This window comes from Cryptomeria japonica, chromosome 9, assembly GCF_030272615.1.
Source record: "Cryptomeria japonica chromosome 9, Sugi_1.0, whole genome shotgun sequence".
Classification (NCBI taxonomy): domain Eukaryota; kingdom Viridiplantae; phylum Streptophyta; class Pinopsida; order Cupressales; family Cupressaceae; genus Cryptomeria; species Cryptomeria japonica.
In genome coordinates, this window is record NC_081413.1 from 553,705,153 (window position 1) to 553,721,042 (window position 15,890).

The 15,890-nt window shown below is 33.2% G+C and overlaps 1 protein-coding gene across 1 annotated transcript; it reads left to right on the forward strand.

The window, feature by feature from the left end:
• Nucleotides 1–957: 957 nt before the first annotated feature.
• LOC131070467 (cytochrome P450 76T24) lies at nt 958–2,887 on the forward strand. The gene is made up of 2 exons (XM_058006034.2): nt 958–1,829; nt 1,961–2,887. Exons 1-2 carry the CDS (start codon nt 1,005–1,007, stop codon nt 2,585–2,587), a joined length of 1,452 nt encoding a protein of 483 aa, XP_057862017.2. The 5' UTR covers nt 958–1,004; the 3' UTR covers nt 2,588–2,887.
• The last annotated feature ends 13,003 nt before the right edge of the window (nt 2,888–15,890 follow it).

The window sequence follows — 15,890 nt, forward strand, 5'->3', positions numbered from 1 at the left end:
ACAAATTATAAAATATTATAAAATTAAACTCTACTCCAAACAGAACATTTTAAAAATATAGAAAATAAAATTTAAATTTAAAATTATAAGTAAAACTAAATTTTAAAAAGTAAAAAAATGAAATACAATCTATTAAAAAATTTAAAATAAATATTTTTAAAAAGAATATAATGAAAAATCAAATATTTATATTGGTTAATTTTTTTTTAAAATATAATAATTATTAAATATAATTTAATTATTAGTAAAAAATTATGAAAATAAAAATATTTATTATAAATTTAACTATAATACAAATGGAATAGAGGTGGCTTCATTTTATAGATGAAGTACGTTTTGGTTATTAATGAGAGTTAAATGCATTTACGTAAGGTATGGAATTACCGGGTCCCATACGGAGCAATTGGAATGTAAACCGAGATTAATAATTGAAATAAATGTCTAAAGTTTGGAAACTTATTATTATTTTTAAATAAAAGCAAATAAATATAATTTTTACACTACTGTTACTCCTATTAGCCAATAGAAAAACAGACAAATAATTTTATTTAAATCATTTAAATATACATAAATATAAAAACTATAGAATGACACTCAAATTTTTAAAACTCTAGAAAATGATTGGACAGTTAAAAAGGGAAAATGCATCGAACGGATGCATATGTATCCTGCCCTGTCCGCAGGAACAAATAATATGACCCCAAAACTTTAAGAAACAACAATTAAGAATGATTTGAAATTTAGACCAACTCAAGCCACAAGTTCTTATTCCAAGCCAACAACATAGATCATTTTTCTCTGCACGTTGTTTGAACCTTGACTGGATTCTTCCACCACAAAGAACCCAACAAAAGGGATGTACTTCTGCGTCCCTATATAAAGAGCAGACTGAGCAGAAGAAAATACGCAGCAACTGAGCTCGAAACGAGAGAAAGAGCAAAGAGGGTTCTTTGAGCACCCTCATTTTTTATTGTGTACTAGCCACAGTCATTAGTGTTGTATACATGCTCACAAAGCTCAGAAGCAAGCCATCTGAGAGGCTGCCACCTGGACCGCGTCCCTGGCCGTTGATTGGCAACATCCTCCAGGTGGGCAAGAATGTGAACGAGTCCTTCTCTGAGCTGGCGAAGATCCATGGCCCCCTCATGACCCTCCACCTCGGATGGCGGACAACTGTGGTGGCCTCCTCGCCCGCCATGGCCAGACAGGTTCTCCAAACGCAGGATCAATCCCTGTCAGCACGTACAATGATTGAGGCTGCCAAGTGTCTCGAGTACGGAGAAAACTCGCTGGTGTGGAGGGACTGCGTGCCACGCTGGCGCACTCTCCGACGCATCTGCACCACCCAGCTGTTCACCGTGAAGCGTCTGGAGGCACTCCACCAGCTGCGGCGGGAGCAAGTGAGAAGCATGATGAGGGCCATTTATAAGTCCACCTCAGCTCCTCTGGATATCGGCCACGCTGCCTTCCTCACCAGCTTCAATATGGTGGGCAACATGCTATTTTCCAAGGACATGTTCGACTGGGACGAGTCGGAAAAGTCTAAAGAGTTTAAGAAAGCGCTCAATGAGATGCTCTTTGTTGGTGGCAAGCCTAATTGGGCTGATTATTTTCCTTTCCTGAAGCCTTTCGACCCGCAGGGCATAAGGAAGGAGATGACTAGGATTTTTAGGATTATGTTTGCAGTCTTCGATCAATATATCGACGAGCGCCTGCAGAGCGGGACAAGAAGCGAGGAGGCAGACAAGGATTTTCTCGATATTTTGCTCGAGAGTAAGACCGAGACTGGGGAGAAGCTCACAAAGTTTGAGATCACACGCTTCTTCTATGTAAGTATATCTATCAATCTATCCTGCAAACAAAGTGTGAGATCACTAGCTGTCCATCTTATATCTAGTTTTAGTTTTAGTTTGGAGAGAGTTTCTTAACAAGATGATTTTGATGTTTGTTATGTTTATAGGACTTGTTCACAGCAGGGAGTGAAACAACTAGTAACACAATTGAATGGGCCATGTCAGAAATCATACGAAATCCTATGGTAATGGAAAAGGTGAGGGACGAATTGGACAAGGTAGTGGGGAAAGAAAGAAGAGTGCAAGAAAGTGATATTGACAACCTACCTTATCTTCATTCAGTTGTTAAAGAAACCTTTCGTCTACACCCAGTTTCTTCCCTTCTGATCCACCATAGAGCCCTTAACTCTTGTGAAATAGAGGGATATGTTATACCTAAGGATGCCCAAGTGTTTGTGAATGTTTGGGCGATTGGAAGGGACCCTAATGTATGGCAAGAACCAGAAAGGTTCTTTCCAGAGAGGTTTATGGACTCAGATGTGGAATATAAAGGGCAAAATTTTGAATTGCTTCCATTTGGATCAGGGAGGAGAATGTGCCCAGGGATCCCTTTGGCTCATAAAATAGTTCATGTAGCAGTGGCTACTCTCCTTCAATGTTTTGATTGGCAGCTTCCCAATGGACAGAATCCAGAAAAGTTAGATATGAGCGCAAAGTTTGGAATCACATTACAAAAGGCAGAACATCTGGTTGCAATTCCCACACCTCGCCTACCACATCATATCTATAACTGATCGCTACTAGGAAAGGGGAAAATGTTGTTGCTCACTTTACGACCCTATCTATGTCTTCCTAATTAGTTACTTTGGTATTCAGCTATAAAACACATATATTGTCCCTTTATCTCACATGTTTGGGAAGTAGTAGTTTCTTTAAGTAGAATTAGTATAAATAAAGGGTTGAGCATCAATGGATCATCCATGATGAGTTATATTGTATTGAATATGTTAATTAAAGGACATTGTTTTTTTGAAAAGGCATGTAATATTCTATAATGTGGTTTTGAAGCAAATCAATATAATATTATTTCTATATTTATTTTTCATATTTTATGTTTTTTCGTAAATCTGTTGTGAGCAGGAATATAACACCTAGTATCAAAGCTAAATCTGAAGTCATATTCTTTCTAGCACATTTCACAACTATCTACCATATGATCTCACCTCATCTTCTTAGGATATTTGGTGATTAAATAGTGGTTGTAGAACTAAAAACAATGTTTATTTATTTTTCAAAAATACTCAGGTTTTTTCTTTCTAATTTGCTTATGCTTTTATTTCTATGGTAGAAAATTTGTCAAGATCAAAAGTGGTTATAGATGTTGTCATGCCCACTTTTTAACAACAAGAAAACCTAATTTAAAAAAAATAAAAATAAAAATTTACTCTAACTCCAAGAGTCAACCCATATTGTATTAAATATATAAAAATATAGTATTATTAACCCTACTCATATCCATAATGCTGATACCAACTTTTCCAACAAGTGTCCAAATTTATCAATATTATTTGTTTGATTTTTAATATATATATATAATACAATAATTTATTTAATTGTATGTCATTTTCTATAGTAAAAATACCACGATCTTAACCACCAAAGTAATGCTTCTTGATACGAGTTCCATTATTGAATTTTATTTGCACCCAATTGTCATTATTAGCTGATAGGCTATTATAGGTGGGAAGCACCCTCCAAATTTGTCTGATGTTTCAAGTTGCAAACTTTTTCTATATGGTTCTCAGGCTAGAAACTTTATCTCTATAGTTCTCACACTAGATTTGTCATGCTAGAACTTTTTTCTAGATGAATGAGATATTCCTCATGCTTAAAATAAAATAAAATAAAACTAAGGTCTTCTCTGGTTAAAAAATTGTCACGCGGTAAAACAATTTTGCATAACCCTAATGATCAAATCGACGTCTACCATGATTGAATCAATGGCTACGCAATCTACCTTGACCAACAAATCACCCCCTACATCCTATTAATGTCATTTTAATAGGGGCACAATGATATCAACATTATTTACCCTGTTCTTTATGGGAGCTTTGTTCCATTGGTTCTATTTGTGGTAGATCATTTGAGATCCAAGCAGTAGAATGGAGTTCTTACTATAAATCTTAGGATCAGAGAAAAGATCCACTAGAAGGTTGACACCTAGACATCTAGACATTATCGTCTAAATGTGAATTGTTATGCCATTTTAGTCAACTTCCTTTGCAGGTAGGCACCATGTGTGAGGTGGACGTTTGAGCTGAACAAGATTTGTATAAGTATTTTTAAGAATGTAGGTAAATTTGAGTTGCATTGAGAGTGCAGTAATAAGGAAAATATTTTTTTTAGGAAAAGCCCTTTTTTGTTTTTAGTAGTTGTTGAAAGCCCTGAAACAATAAGTCCATGTTGGTGACAAAGCAAACTTGATTTCTAGATTATAAAATAGAATTTCTAGGTGTGCAATTTTCTTCTTCTTTTTCTTCCTTTTGAAATTACAATAAATAGACAACCAAAAAGATTGTCTTCTCATATACAAATTTCATTTTTTTGGCACCATGTCATCAGGCGCAGGATAAGCAAGTTGTGAATGTAAATTTTTATGTCCACCAATGATATTAGTCACTTTTTCTTTAACTCCTTGCTTACGATGAATCAAAACAATAAAGTAATTTGAGGACTAATATTATGTTGAAATTGTTTATTGAATGCATTGGTGAATTGTGGAAAAGAATAGATAGAATAAGGAGTTAAAGAGTAATACCATTGCAAAGCTTTATCTCTAAAAGTGCAAGATTTTTTTTTGCCACGAGTCTATGATCATGAGAGAAATCACCACACAAGGTTTGGAATATTTTCACACGAGTGAACGGGTCACCTTTTCCATTATATAACTCCAATTAGGCCATTTCCACATTCTTAGGAGCAACCACACGAACCACATCAATAGATAGTGGGCTAGCTACATCATATGTGGGGATATTGAGATATGGTTAAAGAAGCCAATTGTTGTTGTAAGGATGAGACAATTTGAGTTAGGTTATTGATAGTGGATTCATTGGATGAGTTGGAATTGAACATGCTAGATTGTGATGGAGGTATAGTGTTGTGATAGGTAGGTGGATGTTGAGAATAAGGAGGTAGAACATTGTAGTATGTTGGTCAAGGGGATAGTTAGTAAACAAATGGAAGGCTCATGGAAGGAGGTATGTAAGAGTATTGATTAATAGGATTTACCACATGACTAACATGTGTAGGATTAACATTTTTTGTAGAGGTATCCATGATAGAAGATGTATATATAGACACACTAGGTAAGGATGTAGGCACGGGAGTAGAATTCTCAAGTTGTAGAAATAGAGTAACCAAGAGCTTTGATACAAACTTTTATAAGAATAATATTGGTATCAATAACATGAGCAATACCATGTAACACTTCCACACCTATCCTATCACTTTGAACCATTCTCTTCAACCCTTCAATCAAGGGGATTGCCTCACTATTTGGGTGTTCTTGACCCATCCATTGCTGAATCTCATCCAACTCATTGTCAAGATTCCACAATTGTTCACTAGTAAGCCTAGTATGTGAGTCATATAAACATCATGAGAAGTATGAGATGAATTGCTCTCCATAATGTTAGGTATGCCTTTTGTAAATATTGAGGATTCATCCAAATTCCCATGGAATAGGTTATCAATGTAGGCTCACACCCCTCAATATTTAAACTTTGGGAAGCCATAAGCCTATAACTTCTTCTCACCAAGATGTTGGATATGGGTGAAAGGGTATCAAAATTCATGCATACAGAAGGAGATATTGAGTCACAATATTTTTTATAATACAAGCTATATATATGGTTAAGAAATCAATTTATTTGTAAAATGATTAACTAACCAATTGGATGTTCTAAAGAAATGAGAGATGTGATAACTAAATACTTCTAAATCTGAAAATAACTTGACATAATAATCATATCTAAGCATATAAATGAAAAATTATGCAACCAACAAGTTAATTTTGTCAAAATAAATTAGGGTTTTTGTGAGTTAAACGTCTAAATTTATGTTAATTAATTAGATATGCGAGTGCAAATATAGTTTTATTAAAAGCGTACAAATTAAATCTAAGAATAAAAAATTAGAATTAATACAAGTACAATGTCTGGTTCACCAAAATGTAATGGATGGGAAAATTAGGGTTTCACAAGTTAATGCTTGTAAAATAGGAAATGACCTAACTTTCCAACAAAAACATTGAAGGAAGGGATAACTCAATTGATCTAATGCAATAGGATTGAATGCAAATTAAGTTCTTCTTCCTTTTTGTTTAGTTAAAATTGAATTGAATGTATTTTAAATGCTAAGTCTAGGATTAATGATGAAGAATTGACATAAAATAATAAAAAAAACAAGATACAAATACAAAATGTATACACAAGGCCAAATATGAGCAGAAGAAACATAAAAGCATCCGTCATAGCAAGTTTGACCTGAAAGTCTAACACCATGTGGCAATTTGCATTACAATCCCTTATGTCAAATGCAGATAGGTTGGAATATTTTGGGATCAGGATGTTGCATAGAATCTGTTCCCTAAAGCTCATCAAATTTTTTTGAGACCATGGCAGATTTTTCATCCCATTCCTTAGGTTTTTGCCTCTACAAAAGTTAGATCTAATCGTTATCATCTCCTCTGTCAAAATCTTTGTTTGTGGCTCCTAAATCTATCACATGTACATAGAAAGAAGGAAAATACTATTTTTTACGGGGGTTTGGCTTAGGTCAAACCCTAAGTTTGAAATTAAATTCTTGAATTGAATTGAAATGTAATGGAAATGCTTTTGTGAAAGCTTATCTTTTGAGAATAAGGCTAGATTTGAACTTGAAATTGTTGAATTGGAACTTGATACCTTGATGAATCTTGCATTGAAGTCTTCATGCCAAGGTTGATAATGTCATGTAGAATGTCTTCATAAATTATCGATCATGGATTCCATCACAAATGCTTAAAATTTGAACTTTAATCTCTCCTTCACTACCTTGATTATTCTTGATTGCTTACTCACTTGAATTTAAAAAAGTGCAATTGAGATCTTGATAGAGAGATCATGTATATCAAAATGAAGAGGTTGGGAATTATTTTATACCTAATTGCACAAAATATATTTGAAATTTTGGGGCAAGCTAACACCGAGAATGTTTTCTTGCCTCTAAGGTGTGACCATTGGAGGTCCAAATTTGGGCCCCTTTTAGGAGGACCATGACACCTAGGGTGTCTTGGTCCTTTTAATTAGGATCCAAATTTGAACATGGTCTCACTCAAGTGTATAACATGTTGAATCAAGGTGGGTGTGAGAATAATCAAAACAATATCAAGGCATAGGAGGTTGGAACGTGAAAGTGAGTTCTAGGTGTAGATGAAATTGTGCAAGGCTACAATTTACGATGCTACACACATCTACCAAAAATTTCCATTGATGGTACTTGAAAAAAATCCACCCTCATCATGCTTTGATGGATGTCCATGCCTTGTTTTGGATCTCCCATTTTATCACAAGTATGGAGGGTGCTGACAAAGGTTGTTGAATATGGATTTACACTTGCCAACTGCGTTTGTTTGAAAGTTTATAAGGCTTTTTCAATAAATCCTTTTTGTGCTTATCGTGCAATAATTGCAAGCCATGAGACCACATATTTTTCTAAGAATACTACCGTGCTTTGTCTATTCTTTGATGGATGTTCATACCCTATTTTCAAATATTCCATTTTGACATAGGCATGGAGGATGCTAGCGAAGATTGTTAAATTTGGCTTTATGCCTGCAAATTGCATTTTCTTGAAAGTTTATAAAGCCTTTTCAATGAATCCATTATGTGCATATCATGTGATCATGGAATTTTAGGAGACCATATTTCTTTCTAGAATTTTGTCAAACAGTTTGCGTCCCTTGTCACTGCTTCCACATTTTGCATACATATCTATAGAGAATTTCCAACTATAACATCTGACAAAAGCTCCCTTCCAATATGCTTTGGTTGATGTCCATACCGTATTCCAAAGCTTCCATTTTGGTACAGGTAGGGAGTATGCTGGCAAAAGTTGTGGAATTTGGCATTACCTTGCCAATTGTATTTCCTTGATATCCTCAGATTATTGTAGTCTATGAGAACACATTTCCTTGAGGCATTCTATCAAACAAGTCACGTTCCTTGTCTATCCTTCCATATTTTGCATACATGTCTACCATAGTTGTTGCAACTACATCATCTGTTTGTATGTAAATTTTGTAAGTAGATAACTACAAAGAAGATACAATAAAAAATTTACAAATTAGAAGAAGAAAATAAATAACGTATTAAAAGTAGATGAACATAGTAAAGAACATCTTGTTCAACAGATTAAGATGAACATACTGAAGAACATCATGTTTAAACTTGACTGTTTATTTGATCATCTACCAAAAGTAAGGCTTTAAAGCATTTGATTTTTGAGCAAATAATCCAGATTGAACAAACTAAAAAAAATCTTAGATTATTCATCCCCCCTCAAAAAATTGCCATCATTTTCCTACAAATGTTATATTATTTTTGTTTACCTTGAGCTGCAACAACGATTTGTTGCCAAAAAAACTGGTCGGAAAGAAGGAAAAAAATGGCCAATAGAATGGAAAAAAAGGAAAGACGACATTAATTTCCTAGCACGAGACATGTTTCTAGTGGGGAGCTCCCTCGCAAGGAATAACCAATCAGATAATTATTTAATTAATTAAGATGACCGATTAAAAGTAAATATTTATTTTTATTTTTTTAAAACCATTTTAAATAGATATTTATGTTTATGATTTTAAGTTGATCATAAAAAATAAAACTTAGAGCTTCAATTTTAAATACTTCATTTTTTAATTATTTTTAAATATTAAAAGTAAATTCATGTTATACTATAAATTATTATGTAGAATACATTAGAATAAGAAAGTGTTCTCTTTCTTAGTCATGGCTTGATTTGAGTTTAAAATATTTGCATAATTTCAATTTATACATTTGAGGTGGACAATGAATCTTAACCCCTATATAACCTAGCATTTGTCATGGATTGATAAATTAATTTTTGAATGATTTCACACGGGTGGACTCTACAAGTTAACCTTTGCACAATATAATAGGTGGGACATTCTTCCAAATTTAACCATGTGCAACCGAACATCTTGGGTGAACTATAAAATTTAATTCATGGATGATGTGTCTACATTGTTTTATCCTTCCTTGAGCTAAATATTAGAGACTTCACCTTTTGTAATTAGAAAAAAGTAAACTAACACGTTCGTCATAGAATTTGACGCATATTGAGATTGAAACTTCGTACTCTTCTCAACATTAACTCGAGATTCCTTTTTTCTTATGGACTAGAAGAACTATTTTTTGTTATAAGGTGATTTCATCTATCCATTCTTGTTAGGAAATTACTAGGTTGATCAAACTATTTCCAACATTTAGCACTATGAGAGAAAAATTATATACAAGTTTATAAAATAAGAATAATACAAAGATTAAAAAAATTATCACAAGGTCATACAAGATATACCTTGGGAAAGCCCCCATAAGGGAAAAACACAACTACCAAAAGTATCCACACTCAATGTATTATCTAGCAATGAAACATTGCAATGCATGCTCCAAACATAAACCTCCTCTCATGCATCATCCATGTGTCCAAGCATAATGGACAATCAATAAAACATCATATGCCATGCTTCACATATGCACTCTACAAGAGAGCTCAATTCAAATCATAGCTAGCCTTAATCACTAAACGTGTACTTTATTTTTATAAATTCAAACTCATACCAAACCACCAAGTGGTATTGGCTCAACCATGAGTTCCAAAATAATGAGAGTACAAAATCATTGACCCTATTATTTATATTTTGGTATTAACAATTTTTCAGTATTAAATATATTTTCAATGTACAACCCACACATAAATTATCTAACCAATGTTACAACACATCTTTACAAGTGAATCCCAAAAAAATTTAATGTGGCTAAACAAATCTCAAAAAATGCACCAAAATAAATATCTATTTCACATTATTAAAATAATTATTTTCTTGTACAAGGTGTGCAACACCTTTTTTCCTAACAATTCTAGACTTTCCACTTGGAAAGACACATTGCTCTCTTGTGTTGACATATTTTTGCCTATTAAAATTATGTTAGTCATTGTCACAGTCTTTATGATGTATTCTCTTAAATCCCTATGCTTTTTCTTGTCTTCAATGAAAAAATAATGAGGACTATCCTTTAGAGTGGCTTAGAGGCTAAGAAGAATACTTCCATTGTAGCATGGGAATATTTTTGATCTTCTAAGAAGCAAGTTGACCTACCAAAATGAAATTGCTTCAACATGTGGTCTAGTTAAAATTTTGGCTAATACTTTGGTGCAAGAAGATCACATTCCTAAAGATATTAAACTTGTTACAACTTTGGAAGATTATGATAGTGAATGAGGCTCTTGGGATGTGAGAGGGGCATCTCTTTGCATGTGTTAGTGGATTTTTAAAATGAATAGATTAGGTAGTATTCATGGTTCATTGGATTGTTTTGATAGGGCTTTAATCAAGCACGATATTGACACTTGTGAATGCATTTTAGATCAAGCAAAAGAAGTTATCAATTCTACTTTATTTCATTTCATGTGACAATTGTTAGAGGATGTGTTAGAGTCAGTCATGAGGTTTTGCATGTATAGGCTATTTGGACCAATTCTAGTGAGAGTAACTGACTTGGAAGGCTTCCTCCTTTTAACAATTGACTTGGTTCTTTCATCCTAGTACTTTGTATAAAGACCATTGCTTTATGGATTTTGTTCATCTACTGTGCATTAAACTTTTGAAATTTCTTTGAAGTAGTGTGAAGGATCTATTGAACCATTTGGCTTCAAACTTGTTCCACTCAAAATTTTTATTATTATTTATAAATATTAAATATTTTCAAATTACATATCTCTCAACGTAGTTAAGTTTTTCAAAATATAGATATTCTAGTTAACACAGCAACAAACACTTTTGTCTATGCAACATACAAAATGCACTTTTGACTGTGATTATTAATTAATTAAAAATTAAAATACAATAAGTTTTTTATTTTTAATTAATTATACTTACGATCAAATGTACATCCTGTATACTGCATAAACATTTCCGAAAAAAACTATGTAATTGAATCCATTATGTCAGCTAGATGGACATTGCCAATACTCAACTTGTTTATTAATTACAAATTAGAATACAATGAATTTTTCCTGTTTTGCTAACTACTCTATCGAATAGTTAGCATGCGCTGCATTTTGTTTACCAGCGGAATAACAAACAACATTATTTGATAAAATTCTTTGGTCCAAATAACATTTGGTTGAAAGTTTCTCAAGCCTTTTAAACGAATCCATTTGGTCCTTGTCTGAGATCATTTCATTTCATAACTCATTCCTTATGATGACATCTGCTCGAGGAATTCTGTGCGCTCTCCCTTCCGCTTTGATGAATGTCCATGTCTCTCGCATATACTGCAATCATTGAATTCGATGAGAGAAAATAATTTTCATAAAACCCGATCCATTATCTTCGGCAAAAGTCATTTATTGCTAATTACATTTGTACTAACAAGGTCATATTGAGTTGCAAAGATTTAGTTTGTCGAAACTTTGAGATCATATTATACGTCTTAGCATCAAGGAGGAGTATGTTGACGTGTGATGCATGAGCCTCACCGCTATGCACTGCCATGCTACAGTTGTAATTTTAAACTGTTAGATTAGAAAGATCAGTTTGTCTTAGATTAGTTTTTGATTTGTCAGTTGTAATGTTGGCCATTAATGTAAAGAACATGCAAAATACAATCTCTATTATTAACAAAGTTAATTGCAGTTATCGTGTGAGACTACGAGTTGTTTCTAAGAGATTGTGCATCAACTGTATGCATGAAATATTCTAGTATATAATAGTTGCCTCACTATTGTTTTAGGGTACACGAAGATGTACATCCGAGAAAGACTTTTGAGATGTAATCAATTTTGAATGATTGAATAAAAGTTTCTTTTGTGTGTTTATTGATAGGGGTGGATGGATTCGATCAATATCATATATTGAAATACAAATACATAGAAAGACACAAAATATATAAACAAATAAATTCAATCAATTCTTCCATGTGCTACAACAAATTTTCATTAATAACTTGAATCCATTACATCTGCCTCCTTAAATAGAGATCTTTGGACAATTCTAGAAACATCTTAGGCCTTTAGTCCGACCTTACAAAACATTAAATATTTTGCCTTTCGAGAAAATTCTATTCAAATAATCACCAGGGTGGGAAAAATTACATATCCCAACACCCCCGCTTAAATTCGACCACCAATACTGTGGCATTCTCAATTTCCTTTGGTCTTGACTGTTGTCTTCTTTTACCTCTTTCTAATGTCCACAACCAAGTTTCCTAACTTCAAATCCTTTTCCTTGCTTGATGCCTTTCTATCATTCTTCTCCCACTGTTGCGATAGTTCTTCAAAACTTGAATTTACAACTTCCTGGAAACTTGCCATCTATAGACTTCTTCCCAAATAATTTCCTTTCACTTGAAACATTTGTTATGCCTTTTGAAAACTTTGATTGATTGCTATCAACTTTCCATGCAAAATTTTATACTTAAATGAATTCTTGATCATACCTGTAATTTTTTGCCAACTGGATCCAAAGCTCCATCCACAATCCATTTTCATACCTGTCATATATTCATTATTTGATTCTCTATTCCATCACCTCTTTTCACAATGATTTCTCAAACCACAAATACTGCACAGAAGTAGATCCCAACATCTATCCTTTGTATGTCCTTTCCTATTACAATGTGAACACTGCATAGTCTTCATTTCTTGAATTGATTCAATTGAACCTATAGCGCATGTACTCATCTTTCCTTTACCTATAGAATATCCAAGACCTTCATATTTTGGCCTCCTTGGTTTCTCAATCAGATTCTTCATACCTTGTTCATGCTTTCCTAGACCTTTACCTTTGTAGATCCCATTCGTTTCATGATTTTCAGACCAAGATTCATTTCATTGCCATTACATTGTATAACATTATCATTTTCTTTTTCACAATCTTTATCACAAACTTCTTCAGCAAAAACACACTAATCAAATTACGAATTCAAATCTTTTGCAATCCATGAAACATTGCACACCAATGCCTTAGACTTCAAACATTCATTCTCATCTTTCTATGTTTTGAATTCCTTCAATTGTAAATTATTTTGTTCTTCTAATCTCTTAATATTTTCTTCCAAATCTTCATTCTTTTTTTGGACCTCATCAAACAACTTTAACTTTTCTTCTAACTCTTTATTCTTCTCATCAAATTTAATTATTTCCTTCAAATGCAAAATATGATCTTCTTTCAACCAAGTTAACTTTTCCTCTAGCTCTTCAATTTTCTCTTTATAATCACTATATTTTTGTGCTTTTATCCATATTTTACTTTTCTTCACTTCTATTAATTCTTCTTCTAAATGATCTATCGCAAAAATTAAATTTGCATTTTCCTTCAACACTCTTTCACCTAATTTTCCCATTGAATCAAACAATTTCTCATAAGCTAAATACCAAAACAACAATTCAACTTTAATAAATTATCTTCCTTTTATTGCAAACCCTAACAATTAATCAATTACCTATGTTTAAACAACACTTGAATGCTCCAAATCCCATATGCCTTGGACAATCTCTAATTTGATAATCTTCACAAACTGGGAACTAATAGATAATGATCTCTCTTCAAAGACACACCAATTTCATTGACATTGGTAAATTTCTCTAACAAGAGTTATTCACTTCCTTACTAATATCAATTTAAATTAAAATTTACATCTTCAAAATATAACATGTCTCCTATCATCTTGTCTCATTGGCTTTTCTTGATTGCTTTTTTATGTCTGGAAAACAATCCTTGTTCATGTATCAAAGATTAACAGCCACACATATGGTCTTCATCCCCAAACCACTCACTTCCATCTCAAATAAAAAATCTTACATAAGACAACTATAAATGATTTTTCAAATGCAATAATATTTCTAGCACTCACGTTGCAGATACCATTGTCTAATCAAAGCTTTGACTTCTGGAGCTTCTTCTTTTATGACACCATCAATTCCTCCAACGATCTCTTCAAACTGTAAACACAATCTATGATACTCCTTTAGCTGTGGTTCCCTTTGTTCCTTTATGGCATCTTCTTCAACAATTTACCCTTACGCTTTTTGGCTGAGAATCCTTCAATCTGTGATTTGATCACTTTGTTTTGGCAAGGCTTTCTAATTTATATGACAATCAAACTCTACAATAGGGTTTGTAATGACTTATACCTTGTCTGATGACTTCCTTTTTCAGTTTACAGCGATCTCTAACAACTGCGGCCTTACAATGTGATTTATTTGAAATTTTTCTTTTAACCCGATGCCTCTTCAACGCTTTGTTGTGTGATTGGGCTATCTCTAGCCTCTATCGGCTCCTGGCAACAATAACAATCTCATTTTTAAAATTGCTATGAACCTTAGATAGGCTTCTTCATTTGGTGTGATTTGCAATCATCAATTAGACTTATGGGATTCACTTTCATTCGATCATCAGTATCTTCAATCATCAACGATCTTGATAATCTTTTGTCTTTTCTGCGGGCTCAATATTGGATGAACAACTTTGATATCTCCAACCAGAGATCATGGGGAGACTTCAATGTTCTCATTAAACCCCTAACCTTGCTCTGATACCACTTTGATAGGGGTGGATGGATTGGATCAATACAATATATTGAAATACAAACACATAGAAAGACACAAAAAATATAAACAAATAAATTCAATCAATTCTTCCATGTGCTAAGGCACATTTTTCATTTATAACTTGAATCCATTACATCCATCTCACTTGATGCTAAAACCATTACATTTTCCTCCTTAAATAGAGGTCTTTGGACAATTCTATAAACATCTCAGGCCTTTAGGCCAACCTTACAAAATATTAAATATTTTGCCCTTGTAGAAAATTTTGTTCAAATAATCATCGGGGTGATAGAAATTACATATCTCAACATTGATTTTTTGTGTTATATTTTCTCTATTTTTCGCTTGTCATTGCTCTGCCTAGCAAAAGGTTTCCACAACACCTTTTAAACAAGTCCATTTTGTGAAAACCCCTGTGATTATTGCACTATGAGAAGACATTTTTGTCAGGCATTCTTTTTTTAAAGTTTATATCTTCAGTGCAGAAAATGTGGGTTACCGTTTTACAAATGCCATTTCGAAAATTTATAAAAAATTTCAATGCATTTTAATGCAAAACCTACAATTATTACATTTCATTCTTTGAAACAACAATCTTTGAAGAATTTTATCAAATAATCCATGTACTTTTCTTATGTTCCTATGCATTGCATGCATGTCTTCCCATGCAATACTACTTTTATCACTTTTCAAGACTAAGTGTGAGGAAAGCGTAGAGTTGGCTCTGCACCAGCCAATTACATCTGCTTGAAAGTTCCTAGAATCTGCTCAACAAACTCATCCTATGTGATCCTGCAACTATTGCATAGCATGTGGATGCTGGTAGTCCTCTTCCAAATCCTTTTCAACAAATCATTTTAAGCATATTATGAAACTACTTTTCATTCAACACGAGCATGAGAATAATGGTGAGAGTTGTAGAAGACTCCAACTTTCCAATGCAAAAGTTTAGAATTTGAATGCTAGGAAAATAGGGCAACTAGCTCTAACTAGAGAGAATGACTGTAAAGAACATACAATGAATCCAAAATCTCTTCAAAGATTGGCGTATTATCTAGAGTCATAAGGGGTGGAAGTCACAACACAGGGACTAAATAGAGAAAATAGGCACATACCAGAAATGAGACCAACACAATAAAATGTTCAATCTAAAATATATACATGGTAGGGGATGCCTACCTCAAAGCCAAATTTTGATGGTCA